The sequence below is a fragment of the Carica papaya genome, chromosome 4 (genome assembly GCF_054855325.1).
Source record: "Carica papaya isolate Zhongbai chromosome 4, ASM5485532v1, whole genome shotgun sequence".
In the NCBI taxonomy this organism is placed as follows: Eukaryota; Viridiplantae; Streptophyta; class Magnoliopsida; order Brassicales; family Caricaceae; genus Carica; species Carica papaya.
The window spans coordinates 29,703,446-29,724,018 of NC_142312.1; the positions used below are offsets into that span (position 1 = coordinate 29,703,446).

The 20,573-nt window shown below is 34.4% G+C and overlaps 3 protein-coding genes across 4 annotated transcripts; all 3 read right to left on the bottom strand.

The window, feature by feature from the left end:
• Window positions 1–4,126: 4,126 nt before the first annotated feature.
• Window positions 4,127–4,677, bottom strand: LOC110820793 (uncharacterized). Its single transcript, XM_022050382.2, has one exon. It carries the CDS (start codon window positions 4,461–4,463, stop codon window positions 4,194–4,196), a length of 270 nt encoding a protein of 89 aa, XP_021906074.1. The 5' UTR covers window positions 4,464–4,677; the 3' UTR covers window positions 4,127–4,193.
• Window positions 4,678–8,500: 3,823 nt separating this feature from the next.
• LOC110820780 (uncharacterized) lies at window positions 8,501–8,852 on the bottom strand. Its single transcript, XM_022050367.2, has one exon. The coding sequence runs from the start codon at window positions 8,850–8,852 to the stop codon at window positions 8,586–8,588; it is 267 nt and encodes an 88-aa protein (XP_021906059.1). The 3' UTR covers window positions 8,501–8,585.
• Window positions 8,501–20,362, bottom strand: LOC110824633 (diacylglycerol kinase 1-like). Of its 2 annotated transcripts, none has more exons than XM_088218860.1 (13): window positions 19,841–20,362; window positions 18,623–18,830; window positions 18,373–18,495; window positions 18,104–18,232; window positions 17,665–17,750; window positions 16,032–16,155; window positions 15,513–15,561; window positions 14,738–14,820; window positions 14,208–14,275; window positions 11,820–11,894; window positions 10,938–11,025; window positions 10,683–10,799; window positions 8,501–10,077 (listed from the first exon to the last, which is right to left on the bottom strand). In XM_088218860.1, exons 2-13 carry the CDS (start codon window positions 18,815–18,817, stop codon window positions 9,751–9,753), a joined length of 1,464 nt encoding a protein of 487 aa, XP_088074986.1. In that variant the 5' UTR covers window positions 18,818–18,830; window positions 19,841–20,362; the 3' UTR covers window positions 8,501–9,750. The 2 variants fall into 2 exon arrangements, with proteins under 2 accessions (XP_088074986.1, XP_088074985.1); XM_088218859.1 differs by lacking the exon at window positions 19,841–20,362 and adding an exon at window positions 19,512–19,801.
• Between the last annotated feature and the right edge of the window lie 211 nt (window positions 20,363–20,573).

Below are 20,573 nucleotides of genomic sequence, written 5' to 3' on the forward strand. Positions count from 1 at the left end.
AATGTGTTTTCTCGTAGGAATCAATGCAAAATCGGCTGAATTCAACCGAAAACAGCCAACCCGAGACAGACCACAGCCGCAAGCAACAGCACCGTCACTTGAGCACGGCGGAGCTGCCGTGCCAGAATTCTAAAATTGGGCAGGTGTTCCCCGGGACTGATTTTGGGTTTGTTTGGGACATTTGTAAGTACTATTAGTGCGTTTTAATTTTCGAAGAAAAATTCAGGAAACCTGATAATCGTCCGTAGGCGCAATTGAATAGCTTAGCTTTTCAGACATCAAATCGAGTAAGGATCCCTCACCCTATTCCCTATCATAGAATTGAAGTTTAAATAAATAATAATATAGTATTTTGTGCGAATTTAATAAATATGTAATTAATTACGAATTGTTAATGGAGTCAAAACTAAAAATTATTTTCTATTGATTTTTGTTGATTTATTTTACAGATTAAAGGCATGGTAGTATCTGATTTATCAATTTTATAGTTTGAATGCACGTATTACTGCCTTACATGTTTGGTTGAAAAATTGATATATGATTGTATTCTCTAATGCATGTTTGTTTGCTTATGTGATTATGGTTGATTTAGCAAATGGAGGTTAATGGAAAACAGAAAAGTTGTGTGGGAAAATAAATAGATGAAGACAGCAGTCTTACTGGATATCCTGGGAGATGGTGGACGGACCGGGTACATAAAAAACTCTACCGTGAACGTTGTCTCATACCATACAGGATATGAAGACATGATAATTTGGCGCTCATACCGGACGGGGTATCGACGTTTAATAATTTGGTGCTCATACCGAACGGAGTATGGGGACAGCCTGTAATTGAGATTGTTAAAGAAAATAGTTCGCGTGTAGCGGAGGCATCCCTATTAACCCCTATGGATACTAGTAGGCTGATGAAAAAAGTTATAGTTATTGTTTGATTTATTGACGATGTATATAAACTTGTTATATGTGTTATATTGTTGATTTTACATGAAACCATGATCAGTATGATATTAATTGTCTGCATAGGTTGTTTTTATGAATCCCACTATGGTAAGTGAACGGTAAATGATTTTATTTATGATAAACGAATTTATTTAAATTAAGTGCTCTATTAGTGTTTTGATTTTATACCAACTTTTACTTTTGTGACAGTGATATAGTGTGATATCCTTACTAGGGTAGTATAGCTCATCCCTTATTTAACCATTTCAGATCAAGATGACCAGGTTCAAGAGCCTGATCTGCAGGAGGATTGCGAGTAGATGCTAGATTTCTTTATTTTCCGTTTATTTCCTTATTCTTGTGTTTCTTTCAAAAGAGTGAATTATGTAACGTTGTTTGTTACTTTAAGTTATTTGTGTAAGAAACGTAAATCTTGAATATTTATTACGCTTCCGCACTTTAATTATCCTTTATTTCCTTTAGATATTTCTGGGGTCGTTACATGTTTGTTCTTATATGGTGCATGTTCTTAATTTATAGTTTCTATGGTCTTATCGATTTATCTAATTTATTCAGTTATCTGGTTACTCGATCCGTTGTTATGATAAACTATATCGTTTGAATAAATGTTATCTAATTGATCTGTAAATATAATATGAAATATTAGTATGCATTTATTGGTTATTTTTCTGATATAATCTTTATATGAAAGACTTACTGATTATTTAAGGAAATGGCGAACGAACCCGGTACATAGAGAACCCTACCGTAAATATTATCTCAATCGAATGGGGCTGGGAAGTCCCTTACTGAAATGTTGAGGAGATATGGTTCACCCTCATATCAGACAGAGTATCGAGGCAATGAAATGTTTGGCGCCCACTATCGGACGGGGTATGAGGACGGATGATTAATTGTTAAAATTGGATATTGAGTTCACGAATAGGGATACATCTTTATGGACCCCTAAAGGTACCAAGTAAGCAAGTAAGAAATGAAAGTTGTCATTTCTTGTTTACTTGTACGTGAAAATGAAAAGTGGTATAGATATGGATCTTCATAAGTTATTTTTTTGGAAAATACGTAACGGTAAATATCAAACAAACGTTTTAAAGCTAAATATACTTAATTAAAACATGAGCTCCATTAGCTGGTTTTTTTATTTTTACCAATTTTTAGTTTTTCGTATCAGGATGAGTAGTGTGATATTCTTGTTGGGTTAGTGTATCTCATCTTTTTATTAACTATTTCAGATCAAGATGACCAAAATCTAGACCCCGATCAATAAGAAGGCTGTGAATAGTTTACCTTTCGGACATCTTCAAGAGCTAATGGAGGTTAACCCTAAGATATTTATCTATTTGTTTTAAATCATTTATTTGCTTCTTTTTTTACGAGCCACTGTAGTAAAAACATTCCGGTAGACCTATTGGGCATTCTAATTTACTGTGTAAGAAATGTAAACCCTAATATATTAGTTGCTTCCGCATTTAAATTATAAATTTATTTTCCTTAAGGTTCTGGATCTCTACTGAAATTTTCAATGAAAAACAATTGTTGTTTCATTATGAACACACTAATAAGCTAGAACCACCTCTTTTTAATTCTGTCTATACCATATTCTATTCTCTCAAAAATTATTCTATTCCTCTCATTCTATACAACCCAAGAAATAGCTAAATGAATGAGCCCCAATAACTTCTTTTGATCCGCAGTACGCTTCCATGCCCAAATTTAATCCTTGATAATGCCCGTCAACATCCAATTTAACCCTAAAATCTCAAAGACCATAAACCATAAATTATATGCAATACGACATTGAAGATATAAGATGGTGGTATTTCGTGGTTAATTAATATAGGGTATGGTGTTAGGATAATAAAGTTTTATTTATTTCCTGATGGTATGGTTATTTGAGGGTGTTTCATGATATCTGAAATATAAATTTTGAACGAATTTTTAAAACCACCAATTTAATAATTTTTTATAGACTCATATTTTTATTCTAATTATTCCCTCATTAAATTTTATTAATTCTTATTTTATCCTTAAAAAATCCTAATTTCCTTTAATTATTTGAAACACTTTATTTTTTTTTAATTGTTTGAGTAATAAATAAATAAATAAATTTTACAAATTAACTCATAATAAATTATTATTTACATTACTTTTCAATTTTTTATTTTTTAAAATAATTTTAAATTTAATATAATAATATATAATTACTGTCATCTATTTTCAGTATATAAATAATTTTAATTTTATTAAAATTAAATTAATATGATAATATAAATAATAATTATATATTATTAAATATAAAATTTTAATATAATAATATATAATTATTATTATTTAAATATTAATTTAATTATATTTTTATATTTTATTTAATATTATATAAAATAATATATAAATAAATTAATAATTTAACTCCATATACAATCATATCATCCCATCAATCTAAATATATTAATATACAAGTTTTTTAAACATAATTAATTTTATTATTAAAATCCTGTATTATTACTACCCTTTCATAGGAAGATATCAATTAACTTGTCTATAGTCAAAATGCTTACACAAGCAACTTCCAGAAGAGAAAAAAGTAATTCTTGGCGGTGTATTTAGTCTCCATATCCGTCTAAAAGAGAAATTTTCTTCACCACCTTCTCTCTCGGTTAGATGTTTGTAGAACGAACCCACAGTGAATTGACCGGAGCGCTTAAGAGTCCACAAAGATTGCTCATTGAGTGAAATTGAAAATAAAATATTTAGTAATGATTCATGTTCTTCGATCTGCAAATCATTAAGATTATGCATCGCATTGAGATGATGTCATTCCATCCTCCCTTCCCCTTCATCGAACACCTCCCTAACGTATCTGTCTCTGTCTGTCACTTGTTCTACCAAAAATATGTGAGAACCTCACTCTCAATCCAAATGTCTTTGGACTAAAAAGCTAAACTGGGTATAACTTTGTTCGTCCCGGTCCAGACCAAATTAGCTTTGTTGTGTCTGAAGCCGCCACGCCTGTTTTCTCCGCGTCGTTCTCCTTTTATCTTACTTCATCTCAACTCAACAAGAATTAGCTTTAGTAAGTAATCTATTTCAAGATCACCGGGAGGTTACGTGTTCCATCGACCAAGAGAAGAAAGAGGGAGAGAATTCTGTATAACCCATGTAACTAATCACTGAAAAAATAGAATTTATATATTTAATCTATGTACAAAACTTTGAAAAGGGAAGCGAAGCTTAGTTATTGGGTCCCCAGCAACCCAAATACATAACAGTTCTCAATGATTCCTCAGACTGTTTAGCCTTTTCATCTCTCAGCTTCTTACACAAAGCAGAAGAAGATGGAGCAGAAAGCTTCTTGGCCTGAGAGTAAGACCTCATATTATTCTTGGCATGTTGTTGAACACACCTCGTGGCGTAATTCCATCTGCAGAAACCTTGATCTTTGAGTGCCTCCACTGCTCCGATGCTTGCAGCCACAATCCATGCTCTGCTTGCAGAACTCATATTTTTCTAGAAAGTAATTGAAAATGAAATGGAAATTTGGAAATTGGAAGATGAGTAATCTGAAATTATGTTTGGCCTTGGCTGAGTGAGGATTGATGTGAAGAAGTTGTTTATATAAAGAGAAGCGGCGAAACGAAAGACGGAAGAGGACGACAAAGGGAGAAAACCAGAGGTGGATGATGATGGAAGCCTGTTGTTTTTTAGCTACTTGTATTACAAAACCAGCAAAAGTTGTTTATATATATATATTTTTTGAGAAAGAGACATTTGGGAAAGTGGTTGTGATTATAAAACCAGCAAAAGTTGTATACGTATGGTGATATATATTTTATGCGCATATATAACTACTACCCACATGCTAGTGTTTGAGCACACGGTTTCAAATATATATTTTATGTATATCTATAATTTTTTTTCTTACTCTTGCTAGCTATAATATTGGAGTATTAATCTTGACAATTAAGTTTCTGGAATATAATTTTTCTAAAAGAAGTCTATAATTATACACCAATCAACCAAAAGAATTTCATACAGATATTTTATAATACCCACAAAAAAGGAAGATGAAACTTCATATTTTTCTCTCAAATAGTAACTTTATAAATTAAAATTAGAAATTATTCAAATATTGTCTTATACATGTCAAAATGTGATGAAGTGTATCACATTACTTTATATGTGTTCTTACTTTTAACAATTTTTATTGTCTGATACATAGTTTCATACTTGTCTGAACGTCTTTCAAAACATTAAGGTATAATGTTACTATGATATTCTGCTCTTTTCTAAAGAGATTACAATTGTCAAACACTAAATATACAGTAAAAATATAATTAACAAAATATTTACTAAACAGAGTGTTAACTACATTATAACTTTACAATACATGATATAACATTATAACATTATTTACAATAAATAAAATTTATATAATAAAATAAATACTTATTTGATTAAAAAATATAATTTTTATCACATATACTCATACAATTATTTTTAATGATAACAAACGGTATCTAAAAAATAAATTTAGAATAATTTTAAAACTATCGAATCGGTAGTATATGAATGACAGATTACTTTTTTTTTTTTTATATTCCCATATAATATATTTAATTCTATCTTTATTCACACAATTTATTATTTATTTTATTAAATATAAAAATTTAATTTATAATAATTATTTATTTAAATATAAATATAATTATACTGATAAATAATTTAATTTTTTTTATTATATATTTTTTATATATCACTTACTATTACATAAAAATAAATTAATAATTTAATTAAAAATAGAATCATATCATTTTATCATACAAATAAAAATATATCATTAATATACAATCATCGAAATATAAAAAAAATTTATCATCTCCATCTTATATCATTATCATACATTAATTAATCATCACTAAAATTTATCTAAAAAGATGTTAACTACATTATATGTAACGGCCCCGAAAATTCAAAATGAAATATGTGTATTAAAAATGTTAAATGCGGAAACGAAGTCAAAATTTCGATTACATCCCTTACACTAAAACCAAAAACGTGCTCAAAATATAAAAGATCAAACTAACTAAAAGAGAAACTCGAAAGTAAAAGCTATGAATATGACTATGGAGTCTTTAGGCGTCTCATTCGTTGTCTTCCTGCGGAACGGGCTCGGGAACAATGTCTTCCTGATCTGAAATGATTAAATAAGGAATGAGCTACACTAACCCAGTAAAGACATCACGATATTTCACCGTCACGGAGGTAAAGGTGGGTAGAAAACACAAAAAGACCAATGGAGCATAATTTATAACAAATTCTTTTATCAATAATAAAATTTTTATCATCCACTTACCTCGGTGAAATTCATAAAAACAATATACGAAAACAGTAACATTATCATTATCATGAAATCATATGAGCTGTATAACATAATACTTATCACACCTTTGCAATTCAATCATTACACAATATATTTTTCTCATTTACCAGCCTACTAGTATCCATAGGGATCCATAGGGGTCCCGCTACCCGTTAACCCTTAACACTTGTAATCAGATTCCAGGGCCTTCCCCATACCCCGTCCGGTATGGGCGCCAAAACTATAAACCTCAATACCCCGTCCGGTATGAGGGTGAAACGGGTCGTCCCCATACCCCGTCCGGTATGAGAGACCACAATCCCGGTAGGGTTTTCTACGGACCCGGTCCGTCCACCATCTCCCAGGATATCTAGTCAGGCTGACCACATTATACAATTATCAATTTACATAACCTTTCATTCTCCTTTTCCTCAGTCAGCATCATCAAATCACACACAAACAAACAACCAGTAATTCATGACAAACAAGCCAAAATACAACATCGGGTTCTCAGTCATTCAACTCATAATCAATAAAACAGTGATATATGCACACGAAACTATGAAATAAAAACATCAAGCTTCATACTGCATTTAAAACTGTAAAATATGACAAACAACAGCTGACCGACAAACACGCCAGACTCGGGCTCCATTAGCGACCTTAAATAATTTCACACATCTATTGATTCATGAAATACCGTTTTATCATTTATTGAACTTTAATGCCATGATAGGAAATAGGGTGAGGGGTCCTTACTCTTTTCGGGGTCCGAACACGGCTCCACGGTGCGCCTACAGGCTGTCCCTAATTTTCCCTGAATTTTTTCCGGGGAACTGAAACGCACTACTGGTACTTGCACGTGTTCCAAAAAAATCCCAAATTAGACCCAGGGCCCCTTTCGGCCAATATCGCAATTCCGGCACGGCGGCTCTCGGGTGATATAAAAATTTATCGAAAAAAATATTAACTGCATTATAATTTTAGAATACATGATATAACATTACTTACATCGGTCCCTGTGATAAAACAACCCTAGGGCCCTCGGGGGCCAAAAAAAATTACGAAAAACCGAAGCTTACCGGCGGCGGTGCTCTCGGGTGCGGCGGCTCTCCGGCGAGGTTCGTGTTTTGGTGATTCGGCTCCGATCAACATGTAGAAAAAAAAATGGTGATCACGGTGATATAAAAATTGCATCAAACGGAGACCGGGAAGGGCCTCATCGGAGGCAAAAACCGAGGAGGGGCGCGGTGGCGCTGCTGGGTTTTCGGCCGTGTTTTCTGGCCGTTTGGCCGGGATTTTGGCTCCGATTTGGCCACATGGGAACTCAGCGTGGAAAAACGAGTCAGGAGTATGAAATTTACCTCGATCGGCGGTCGAAAAACTCCCCGGTGCGGCTGCGGGTGGCGGCGGCCGGCTCCTCAGGCGTCTGGTTCGTCTTCTCCGGCGAGGGCAGGCGGCTAGGGTATTTGTGGTCAGGTGTGGGGGTTCTATTTATACCCTTTTGCCTTTTGATCTCAGCCGTTCATTTTGATTAAATCTGGGCCGTCCGTGCGCACGCTTTATCTGGGTCGTCCTTGCGCGCGAAGACGCATCTGGGCCGTCCGATCGTGCGCACGTGGATCGCCCACGTGGCCCGTTCCCTGGTCGACGTGATCTTATCACGCGGCAGGTCCTGGTTGGCCAGGGCTACTGACTGAGCCGCTGACGTGACTGCTGACGTGTCACTTTTTTTTTTAATTAAACTAAATAAAATTAATAAAATACTAACAAAAAATGCACAAATTATTTGGGCGTTACATTATAACTTTAGAATACATGATATAACATTATTTACAATAAATAAAATTTTTATAATAAAATAAATACTTATTTGGTTAAAAAGATATGATTTTTATCGCAGTACTCGTACACTTATTTCTTAATCCGATTCAGGGGAGAACAGGGTGGTATCACTCATTTTCGTTATCTTAAATCGGCTAAACACTTTATTTAATGGTACGAGTTCACTTTGTTATATTAAATCATTTAAACACTTTGCTATTCAAGCTCATCCACCAACTCCCATTGCTCATCTTCCCCAGTGATCTCTCCCCTCTCACGCCAAATGTCACTCTTGATTTTGCTAGCTTCTATATATTCAATATGAGAAAAATAAGACACCAACAGCATGAACAAGTAAAAAATAGCAACTTCTATTAAAAGAAGCCGTGCAACTGATTATGGAGAATGTGGAAATTCTATTTACAAAACTGGGAAGGAGATTAATTGGGTCCCCAGCAACTCAAATACATAATCGTTCTCAATGATTCCTCAGACTGTTTAGCCTTGTCATCTCTCAGCTTCTTACACAAAGCAGAAGAAGATGGTGCAGAGAGTTTCTTGGCCTGAGAATAAGACCTCATGTTACTCTTGGCATGCTGTTGAACACATCTCATGGCGTAATTCCATCTGCAAAAGCCTTGATCCTTGAGTGCCTCCACCGCCCCGATGCTTGCAGCCACAATCCAAGCTCTACTTGCAGAACTCATATTTCGAAGCTTTTATCACTTTGGGAGATAATCGAGAAATCAAGGAGGAAAATTTGATGGGTGTTGTAGAAATTAGTGGGTCGTGTTGATTGATGTTTTGCTCGATGAGTAGTGGGTGGGAGGAGTGACTTATAATATATAGAGAGGTATACGATTTAGGGAAGGAAGATCGGTGGGCTGTGAAAGAAAGCCAATTGTTTTCGGGCACCGGTTTTACAAAACCAGTGCAGCTTTCAATAGAGACTTATTTGTGAAGAGAGAGGAATTGGGGTTTAGAGGCCCCACAAAAAGAGAGTGACTTTGTTGTTTGTAAAAAGAAATTTAAATAATAATTACCCAAGTGCCAAGTGCTCTGTACGTGAAGGTGGTGGGCATATGTTTCCAAGACGCGTGTACATATAGATATCTACATGTACATATGTGAGTATTTATTTATGTACGTTTGTCCTCTCTGTGCTCTAAAATATTGTAGTGGTATGGCCTCTCCTCTTATTGTTTGAGGTCATATAATGTTATCAAGGAGGAAGAATCATGAAATGGCTGATCCATCAAATCGACTCCAACCTTCTATATTCTGAGAGGATTAGTTCCCAGTCCAGTTTGAAATGTTAATGATTAATAAATCCAGCGGAAAATATCACACGGTTTGATTTGAAAGTTAAAGCCAATTAACCATCAATCACTACAGTTACAGATCTATGTATATGATAATCAAGAACAGAAACAACTGGAATTCTAATCAAAGAGAAATAACTAATCTGTTTGCAACCTGTACACACTGAATAACAAGATGCTAAACAAAACAAAACAAAACAAAAAAAGGCAATGAAAACCTAATGTGCAATCAACCAGGGAGAGAAGCAAAAAACTATGTGCACAATGATGTCTGTTAATTCTTCTAACTGAGGTGAGCGATATCAATCCCGTCTGGAAATTTGAAGGTAGCAGCTGCTCCAAACTTTTTTCTCTCTTCTGAATCTTCTATTGAGTCTTCTTCGTTACTGTCATCGTCTTCCTCACGGTTACCCATTGGTGAAGATGGGTCATATACACTTTTGGCTTGACAGAGTGGAGTAGCAAGCATGTTTACTTGGCCAAGGTTAGAAAGTTCGATAACAACTGTGTCATCATCTACTGGAAGGGGTTGTTTCCATGGTTCCCCATCGATTCTCATGAAAGTATGATCAGCTGCACCCTTATGAAACTCGAACTTCACTCTGGTTGCCTACAGAGAAAAATAGAAAGAAAAAAAAAAATCAGGAGAGTGAGAGTGCAACAAACTTGCAGATAATAATTTGTGGATGAATTCCAACTTTTGTAGAATTTAATTGTTCCACCCGAATGAAAAACTTATATCCAAGAAATGCATTCACTATACAGCCAGTTGCCAAGTATCAAACACATGTCAAGAATTAACCAAGAAACTTTTGTACATGCATCTCATTCCAATCATACATAAAAACAGCAATTACTGTGGGAGATGCAGGTGTTACTACATCATCTCAAGACTCAACTAAACTGTTTTACCATTCAATGAAAATTATGCTTTATTATCAGCACTTAGATAAGCTTAAACACGCATAAACATACATAAATGGTGCTGCCATATTTGTGTTTTCTTCTTCTAAAGATATGTTAACATTTCTAGACATCCGATAACCAATGCCCATGCTCATGGTTCTAGTCCCTCAATATCGAAAATCAGATGGAATCTTATCCACCCAAACACGTGAATCTTAGATATACACAAAGAATAATTTCAGAAGGATAACAAGTTCAAACAATGTTACACCAAAAGATCCTTCCGAGTTAATTGTAGTTAACTCTTACCTGTGCAAGACGAGTCCCATGTCCTTTTGGGGCAAGTAAAACAAGTCCATGCCAACCATCTCTAAAACCAACAATCTCAATAAGGCCATCATCTACATATGGAGGAGTTAGACCCTTCTGCAAATAAAAAGTTATTCCGAAATTAGATATATAATATCAGGGAGAAAATCTCTTGCAACTTTAATACAAGTACCAGACAATTTCTTAGTTCTCAGTTACCAACTTAAAAGGAGAAAGATAGAAATATAAACTAACATCAAGCAGTTTCTTCCTAAATGGCTTTCCCCAAGGATTGAGTCCACCAGAAAAACTTGGCAGATTGAGGCAAACAATAGATCTAATGCTGCACATAAAGGACAAAGTATTAGTCAATTTGAAAAGAGATAAATGAGTGTCATAGGGAAGGTAATGTTTTGAATCAAATGTAATGCAATATTTTCCAGATTTGCTACCATAACAAAGTAATAGGAAATACTCCAATCAGTGTCTTGTGAGTGGAGTTTACCTTTAAATTTCAGAATAATTCTTTGCCAGATATGATACCTTCCATCTTACTAGAAAAAATCCCTCTAAAAAACATTATCAAGGACTTACAATACTTTGATCACAAGAATGCTGCTCTAGTAATTTTAATTGGTCAAGCAGAATACCACTAAGAATTGGACGTGGGATGCGTTGGCAAGGATAAATTATTAGGAGGGTCTTTGATTTGACTAATTTTTTTGTTAAGTCAGGGCATTTGTTTTGAGATGGTTGGCTTACAAGCCCATGGCTTATTAATAAATAATACCAATAAGATCCCACAATCTACTTTTTTTCTCATGGTTTATAAACCAAGTCAAACGAATAAATCTCATCTTTTATTATTTGGACCGAAATATATTATAAATTATCAACTTCTATTTGTATCTTTTTAAGTCAATTCATTAAATTTCCACCTAATAAGAATTTTTTTCACCCAACACTATTGACATAGAACTTATAAGCAAAACAAAAATACAAAATATGTTTTTCGATTATTTACAGTAAAATTTTTCCAAATCAAATTATTATCCAATTAATATGGCTCTTTTAAAGCTATTCAGAAACAAAAATAAATTTGTTGGATTTTGAGGAGAGGAAGAATATCCTATTCACCTGCGGGGTATGTTGAGGTCCTCCCATTGACCTTGCTTTCTCATAATCTTAACCTTTGTGAGCTGTGCAATGTTCCTGTATCGGAAATCTGCCAGTTTAACAAACATTGACAAAAAAAAAATGCAATGACACTATATTGAAAAATCATTTTGCTTGATCAGTACTATGCTACATAAAATCTCATGGCATATCTATATTCAGTATTATCTAGATGCATGATGGACCAGTGGAAAGCCAGCATATAGGTGCATGCATATACGAATCATTAAATCTGGTGCATGCATACACAAATCATTAAATCTAGTCAGTATGCATTCACGTGTATTTGATTCACATCCACATGAAATTGCATACAAAATTGATTAGCATCATGTATATTGATATTAAATCTAGTCAATACGCATTCACAGGAAAAGCACCTTCGATTGTAGTCTTTGGAAGAGCATTTGGAATTCAAGAAATCTTGTGCTTAATAATTCCAAATCGGTGATTGGCAAAGGTGAAATATTCGGTTCTGGCAGGACACTTGGTATGGCCAAACGAGCTTTCATTTCCAGTTTCCCAATATTTTTGCCATCGCCAGAGAGAAATCTATGCTCATTGAAAGAGCCTATGAGGCCTCTACTTCTCTGTCATGGGATGTGGCTGTCGTTAGGAATTTAAATGACTAGGAAGTGGTGGAATACGAAAATCTGCTTTGTCTCTTGGCTACTGCAAAAATTGGGTCTGGACATGATAAATTAAGCTCGAAATCTTTCCAAGAATGGCTCTTTTTCTGTTAAGTCCCTATATAGTTTTTTGGCGGACAGCAATGTTACTCCTACTGTCTTCCCTCATAAAATTATTTGGAATTCTGTCGCTCCACCCAGGATTTCTGTTTTTGCTTGGGAAGCTCCAATGGGTGTCATTCTTACACTTGATAACCTCATGAAAAGGGGCTTTGTTCTGGCTAACTGGTGTGTTATGTGCAAGCAGAATGCTGAATCTTGTAACCATCTCCTCCTCTGGTGCCCTGTCTCCTATAATCTGTGGTCTATGATTTAAAAGCTGATCAGTTTTTCCTGGGTTATCTCTGGCTATGTAAAAGAGGAATTACTTGTCTGGGAAGGCATCAATTTCATCAACAGATGGCACAAAAGTATTCCTCTTACTACTCTGGATCATTTGGAAGGAAAGAAACTACAAAACTTTTGAAAGCAGAGAAACTAACATTACTTCTATCAAGGACAAGTGGTTGCACTTGTTTGCTTCCATTGTTCTTGGTCATAACCTTGTTTCTTTTGATGATTTTAGTTATATTGTAGATATTCTTACCGACCTGTAAATTTCTTTTGTACATGGGTTCACCCCCTTGGCGTCTCTTTAATATATCTTCTTACTTTCATCTCAAAAAAAAAAATACGCATTCACGTGTTCACACACATATATTGTCGTTACCTTTTTTTTCAAGTATTGGGCACCCCGGACCTCCCCCACCCCACGCCTCCCCCAAAAAGAAAAAGTTAACTATGTACCCCTCTCTGCAGATGCCCCCAAATTTGTCCTTAATATTATACACTGAATATAGTTCCTTTCAAAATCCTTTTGCATTTATAAATATATATATAATTAATAAAAGTACACTGCTTTAAATGTGGTTACTACAATTTTCTTCTTATAACAATAATAATTCACGTATATAAATTTTATAATTTTATGTATAAATGAAGCAAATAAAAAAAAAATAGATAACATGATCAAAATGTATAATAACATATATAATAATAACTAAAAATAATAATTAAGATTTTACCCTATCATGCACCTTCACATCCCCCCCCCCCCCCAAACAAATAAAAAAAGAAAAATGAAAAGAACTAATTGCCATTTCCACCACTGTACGTGGGTGTGCATGCAAGGCTGATTTAAAACAGTGGCAATAATTCTCCTATAAATACAAGGCTGATTAAAAACAGAAACGAGACATCTATCCAAGTAATCTGAAACACCTCTCTATATTGAACATCTCATTTTGCTAAGGAGCCCTTAGTTTCAATTTGGTAACACAAAATCGAAGGGAATAGGACCAAGCTAAGTTGAATCGAAGAGATAGAGTTGCTTGATCCCTTGTAATGTGGGAGGGTCCAGCTATCTCCAGGATGTGTCATAAAGATTTGGCCAAATTTCATAGTATTCTATATACTGCTTTTCTAACACAATAATGATAACAGAAACCATAGGTCTAAACAAGTGTAGGAATAAAAGAAAGCAGAATTCCATATGATAACAAAATTCATCATATTATTCATTTAAGGTGGTCACCTTGATGCGAACTGAACTAGTAGACTCAGAAAAAGAAACACTATATGGTTTGTAGGAGATGCTCTCAAACATTAATAAAAGACTCACCGAGAAGAAGGATGAAGGAGAGAAGCACAAAACCAACCCTGAGTACATCCAAGCTTCAGATAAGTACTCTGCCTCACAAAAAGATAGGATAACAATGTTACTTAGCAGAACTTTTTTTTGGGTGAATATTAAGTAGCAGAATTATCACAATAGGTTTTAACAATGGAAGCCACAATTGATATAAACCTCGGAACAACTTGAAATCATATATCTATTAAAAAAACAAGAGTCAGAAATTAAGTAATGCTTCTTAGGAAAACAAACAAAGTAAATCCCACATCAAACAAATCTCATAGGCAGATACATATTATGAGATTAGTCTTCAAGCAATATCAATGAAGTCAATAGATTTACTGCTTTTTTTGGGAGGAAGCGCAAAACCCAATAGTTTAACCTAATCTCTGCTGTTTTACTACTGCAGAGTACTATTTATTATAATTAACCTTCTTGTTTGATCTGTGAAGGGGAAAGCAGACTGGGTGACTTATGTTTGACATTGTTTCTGAACAGAATAGAAGAAATATAGATACCTGATTGACTAACTGGTTTTTGAATTTTTCTGGGTGTAGCTTCCTCTCAGAGTGAAAAGCATATGACACTTGAGCATCCATTCCTGCAAAAGAAAAAAAAAGTTCCAAGATTAAACAACTATACTTGGAATAGTTGTTGCACCAACCAACAAAAAGTTTTCACTTTTAGGTATAGTTCTTAAAACAGCAAGAACCTTATCTTCTTCTAAGGACTTCTAGGAACCTTTGGTTACCCATAAGGCTTAAGCACTAAACTTGGTTTCCAATAGGACCTTAGGAACTTCTAAGGTTAAATAATACTTCAATTAATAAAGAATAGATCCTATTGCATTAAGATTGGAATGGATAATTTCCATTTACAAATCTAAACAAGGACAATCATATAGACTTACATTGTGAGGCTTATGCCACACATAAAGTCTCAGAGAACATTTCCAAGATAAAAATTATAAAGGAACCCTTCAAGGTGTTGATCTTAACTTCAGTGCACCTAATTCTTCCCTCTACATAGCTCTTTATCCCTTGTAATTGGCCCTGGTGACGAAAAGAAAAAAACAAAAAAAAAACAATTTGTGACACGAACCATCTCAAATCCCAGGTTTCTAACACCCATGCCAGCACTGCTAATCCAAAACGTAAAGTCAACTGTGCTTTCTAAGTGAAAATTAAGTAGTTTCTCCACCATTATGTCAGAAATTCTCACGTACATACATGTTTACATTATTCTTTTGTACAGTTTTACATGTTCTACAGAGGAAGACATTAGATTTCTTACCCATGCTGAAGTAGTTCCAAAACCCACCACGATATGTGTGGTAGCCCTCCTGAGAACATTCAAAGAGGATTCTCCAATGATCATTCATGGCAATCACACATTCAGGTGATAGACAAATAAAAATATGCAAAAGAGAAACCAAGAAACATAAAAGAAAACTGCTATAAATCTTAATATTGACAATGGTTTTAATTGTTTCCAGTTTTTTCATTTTATTCATGGTGCTATTTGTCAAGGCCATCCAAAAGATATTGTATGTTGTAGCATTTTCTTATAGTTGAAGTTGAAAAAACAATTTGTACTGAAGTTGAAAAACAATGATGGATATTAACTGAGAGAAGTTGAAAAACAATTTGTAGTGAAAGGGAAGCCAATATGAAGTTCATCAAAAAGGATTTTAGGTGTATCAGCTTCCAAAAAATCTACAGCTTACAAAGCAAGAAATAAATCTATATTCCAATAAAACAGAGAACAGGAGCATGAGCAGACATAAACATAAAGGACAGAACAAGAGCTCACCATATTCAATGTGTCCGTTTGAGAGACACGATGAAATGCATGCAAAGAATGGGGTAGTTCAAGAGGAGCAATGGGATCACAAGAACCTTCTTTAGGAGCCTTCATCCTCATAATAATATGCCAACTGAATTTGTACAAAAACATCATCTATTTTTAATAAAAACCAAAATAAAAATACTGCCAGAGAAGCGACAAAATTTCACATAGTACTTATAAGAAAACATAATTGAGCTACAGACACAGTTCATGTCAAGTTCTTCCAAGACTCATCTAACCTGAGATGGTAACATTAATGCATTTGAAACTTCTGTAAAAGTTGTCTTTCCAGGGAAAATAGAAACAATTAGAACCATGCGTAATCTATATCAAGAAATCCTATAGAAAAGATGAAAGAGGAGACGAGAAAGGAATGAATATAGGCAAGGATGAAGGTGAAAAGGCACTCAAAACTACTATTTATGTTGATAATTATTCTAGAAAGAAACTCAAACGATAGAATTCTGACATCTTTAGACAAAATCATCATAACTTTTGACATTTAGTTCGTTAGGCATGCATAATTTTTTTTCGCTTTTTTTGTAAAGAAAAAAGCAAGTTTCTTCACATTTTCCTTTGCCATACAACATATTGGATTCTAAGTATAATACCCTACTCCAGATTCAAATAGTTTCAGAACCTCATATTTAGGGCTCAAGAAAGAGAAACGAAAGTCGAAAAGGTGGGAGCTGATATTTGCCTTATGATCTTAGGTAGCAGAAAATACTTGGATTATCAAGCCAACAAAGTTAGAATGTATGCAACAACAAAGTGATACATACAGGAAGATCCTAAAGTGGACATTTTTTTAAAACGAGATCCTAAAGTGGACATATGTGCATAATTAGATACATTTATGAAATTGTAATGTTTATGTATCATTAAGAGATTTAGTTTATTTAGGAATAGTATCTATATGGAATAATTTTGTTATTTTATATTTAGTTAGGATCTTTTGTAGTTATTTTCTCCTGTAGGTTATTTCAATTAGCTAGTTTATTTTCTTATTTTGTAGAATTCCTATGTTGATTGTATTTTAGTGCCTAGAAATAAGACTTATTTAAAAACTGCCTATTCATGATTATTATACAAATATTGAATTATTGATTTGATCACTGAGATCCGAGATCTCTCTGTCTCTTTTGTTCTTCATACCTGTCTAAAATTCTTTTATTCTTTCTCTAAAGCCTTCACCTTTATTTCCGATTTTCCTCATCTATCTGGTCTTCTATGCCCTTCCTCATATTCTCTCTCTATTTCTCTATATTGTAGGATACTATGGTTCTAAGTTACTTGTCCTACATCACAAAGATAATAAGAAGTGTTGCAATCCATGTGACTCTGCATGAAAGCTCCTGAATCAGAACTTCTGGTAATCAGGTATGTGTCTACTTCCTCAGAGATATTCTTTGACTTCATTTAATATAAGTTTGGCATTTTTCCCAACCTTTAAATTTGGAAACTGCTAGTTTCCTCAGTAGCCTGTAAGGAACTAAAATATCTGTCTGTCTGTGGGTGTGAGTGAGTGAAAGAAGGAGAGCGAGCTTGACCAAAACTTTGAAACACAGAATATATGTAAGCTGTCATGGATTTATACCTATCGATTTTCATTTCCTTTGCAGTCTTTACTTGCTGAAGGAACGCCTTTACTGATATCTGATCTGTGCCAGGATTTTTTTTGCCCTGTGAATCAATTGAACACAAATAGCTCTCATTTCAACAATCCTTCCAGCACTAACCATATTTAAATAACAAAAGAGCATATATAAAAACAAGAACAAGAAATAAAGGAACATGCAGCAGAGCTCCCATTTGACAAAAAGTAATTCATGTGAGTGGCATGTCTCCTTATGCCATTAAATGTAACTACAACCATAAAATACTAAGAAAAAGCAAAAACCAATCTTTTCAGCAAAGCAACTAATTAAAACTATAATAGATTTTTGGGCAAAGAACTATGACAAAATCAAGCCAAAAAATCATCAAAAGATGGTATCAATAAGTTTCACAAAAGACCAATTAAAAGTGATTCCTACCCAGCCAAATGAAAATGGAAGGTTGTTTCCAGTTCCGAGTGGTACTGTGGCTATAGGAGGAGGATGCGGTAGTTTAAGATCACAAACTACTCCAAGGAGCCAGCTGGCTGTACCATCTCCACCTGCAACCTAATAACCATATGTATATGAGACCCACAAAAAAATACCAAGAATACCTGAAAAATAAATACTATGCAGACATTATGCTTCTGCTTGGCTGATCAAGTTGAAAGAAGACAAAGTTATTGACAACTGGCATGCTAGTTTACAATAATTCTCAATCTCTTTTCAATTTCAGCTGCTAAATTATCTCCATTGTACTTAAGCTTAGACAAAGTGACATAAAGCTGGTGCAGCACAGTATCAGGGGCCTTCTCCCCCAAATCGAAAACCTGAAAGTTTGACAATACAATATCAGTCCAATTTAAAAAAAAAATGAATACCAAGTCACAACTCAGAACCCTCTCCTTAGATGTGTCTGTTTTAGAAGATCCAACCAGTAATAACTCAGAATATTACCTGGTTCTCATTAAGAAGAGTACGGTATGAGACAATAAGCTCTCCACCTAGCTGACCACCACTTTTGGAGTTGATGAACACTATCACCGGACAGGGTGGTATATATGAATGTATATCAACGGCTGAACCAGGTACAAGTATATAATTTGGAATGTAATAATCCTCCAAAATATGTTTAGAATTAGGATCACCCATTACTGTTTCTGATCTGCATGTTTTCAAAAAAAAAAAACATCAAATTAATGAGCTGGTAATAATAGTAAGTTCTAGACTGCTGATGATATTGGTAATCATGAGTCAATGATACACTATTTTTTAACTATCCACATAATCTCTGTGTAAGAAACTAAAAGTACGACAGGGGTAAAAAGAATCTTTAATCAAAGAGGATACTATCACACTCATCTTTAGGGGGAAAAGATAATGGTAAAAAAAAAGTAGTAGTAATGTGCAGTGTCTTTTCAAGAAACAAAATAGAATTTTCAACAGAAACAAACCAAGGCGAGAATTTCATCAACAGGATATCACCTTATTGATTCCGATCCCCTAGTAAATTACCACATAAAAGTCAGATGGAGAACATCTTACTGATTTTAAGAAAATCAAACAAATAAAAAAATCATTTCAAAACAACATCCATAAGAAACCCAAGCACAGCCTTAACCAAACCACAAGCACTCCATTTCAGTTAAGTTGATAACTATTACACATACTGCATCATGGTACAAACAAAAATAATCGACATGTTCGCATACTTCAAAGTGTACACACGAAGAGACAGACACATATACACATGTCTATACGCATTTTGCTGCTACTAAAAACTCCCAACTCCTAGAAAGTAAACCATAACCAGAATCCCTAGGATCCGGCGCTCGTAATCAGAGACCTTAGCGACGATCCATGCGACCATCTCCTCGAACGAAGCGAAAATTTGCTGAGAAATTCCATTTTCTCACTCGTTTCGTTTCATCAATCAAAAAATGCAGCCAAAAAGAATAAAAATACTTAGATATAACATAAAATTTCAAAAATAAAAACGCAATAATCAATTGCCACCAAGTCACGCAAGAATCTTCCTTCTCTTCCTCTCCTATTTTATCAGCAACCAAACAGCAAAAAAGGTTATCACAAATACACACACGAACTCGCACGGCAAAATACATACATATACACACACACACACACACACAAAAGATAGATAAATTGATACTTTACCTAATACGAAGCACAATTCAAAAGGAGAATATTCAAATTCGAGCTCTCTGAAAAGACCGGAAAAACGAAAGAAAAAAGTAGGATAATGCGTCAAGCGATTCTCGGTTTCCTTTTCCGTGAAGTCGTCGTTCGAGTTCACTGACGCGTTTGGATTTAAATTAAGTAGAGGTGTGAAAGAGAAAAAAGGGAATGAAAAGAAATAAATATTCCAGTTTACTTTCTCTGTCCTCCTTTCTTCTTTTCTGTAGTCTCGTCGTGGTACGTTGTTTACCATTTCAACGTCTGTAAACAAAAGCCAACGGAGGAAAGTGGGGGAAGTCAGCTGCGAGCTCGAATGAGAAATCCGATCGCGATCAAGTTGTGTGGGGTAAGAAATTGATGGCAAAGATGGAATGTTCACGTGCGGGAGAGTCCACTGTTGCATTTTCTAACGTCCAATGAGAACACGACACGTAGGATAAAAGATGATGTCTCAGAGGATGATTGGCAAATATAATTTTGAACGAAAGAAGTTGTCGTAGCGGATACGGGCCAGCGTCCTATTCTATAATCGGCACAAGGAACCTTCGCTCTTTTGTCACGGTGGTATTGAGAATTCTCTCTCTTAACTATTTTATAAATGATGATATGATGTTGCTTTGTGGCGGAATAAACAAAGATAAAAATTAATTTACTATTAAATCATTTGAATAGTTTTTAAGAAAAAAATAAATAAAGACCGAGAAAAAATAAA

What these genes read in the sequence shown, in the direction of transcription:
- LOC110820793 (XM_022050382.2), bottom strand. Translation starts at nt 4,463, where the DNA reads ATGAGTTCTGCAAGCAGAGCATGGATTGTGGCTGCAAGCATCGGAGCA.
- LOC110824633 (XM_088218859.1), bottom strand. Translation starts at nt 19,573, where the DNA reads ATGGAATTTCTCAGCAAATTTTCGCTTCGTTCGAGGAGATGGTCGCAT. An exon ending in TTCCATTTTCATTTGGCTGG is followed by an intron (nt 17,751 to 18,103) that starts GTAGGAATCACT and finishes ATTGATTCACAG; the next exon opens with GGCAAAAAAAATCCTGGCAC. An exon ending in AAACGGACACATTGAATATG is followed by an intron (nt 15,562 to 16,031) that starts GTGAGCTCTTGT and finishes GAATGTTCTCAG; the next exon opens with GAGGGCTACCACACATATCG.
- LOC110820780 (XM_022050367.2), bottom strand. Translation starts at nt 8,852, where the DNA reads ATGAGTTCTGCAAGTAGAGCTTGGATTGTGGCTGCAAGCATCGGGGCG.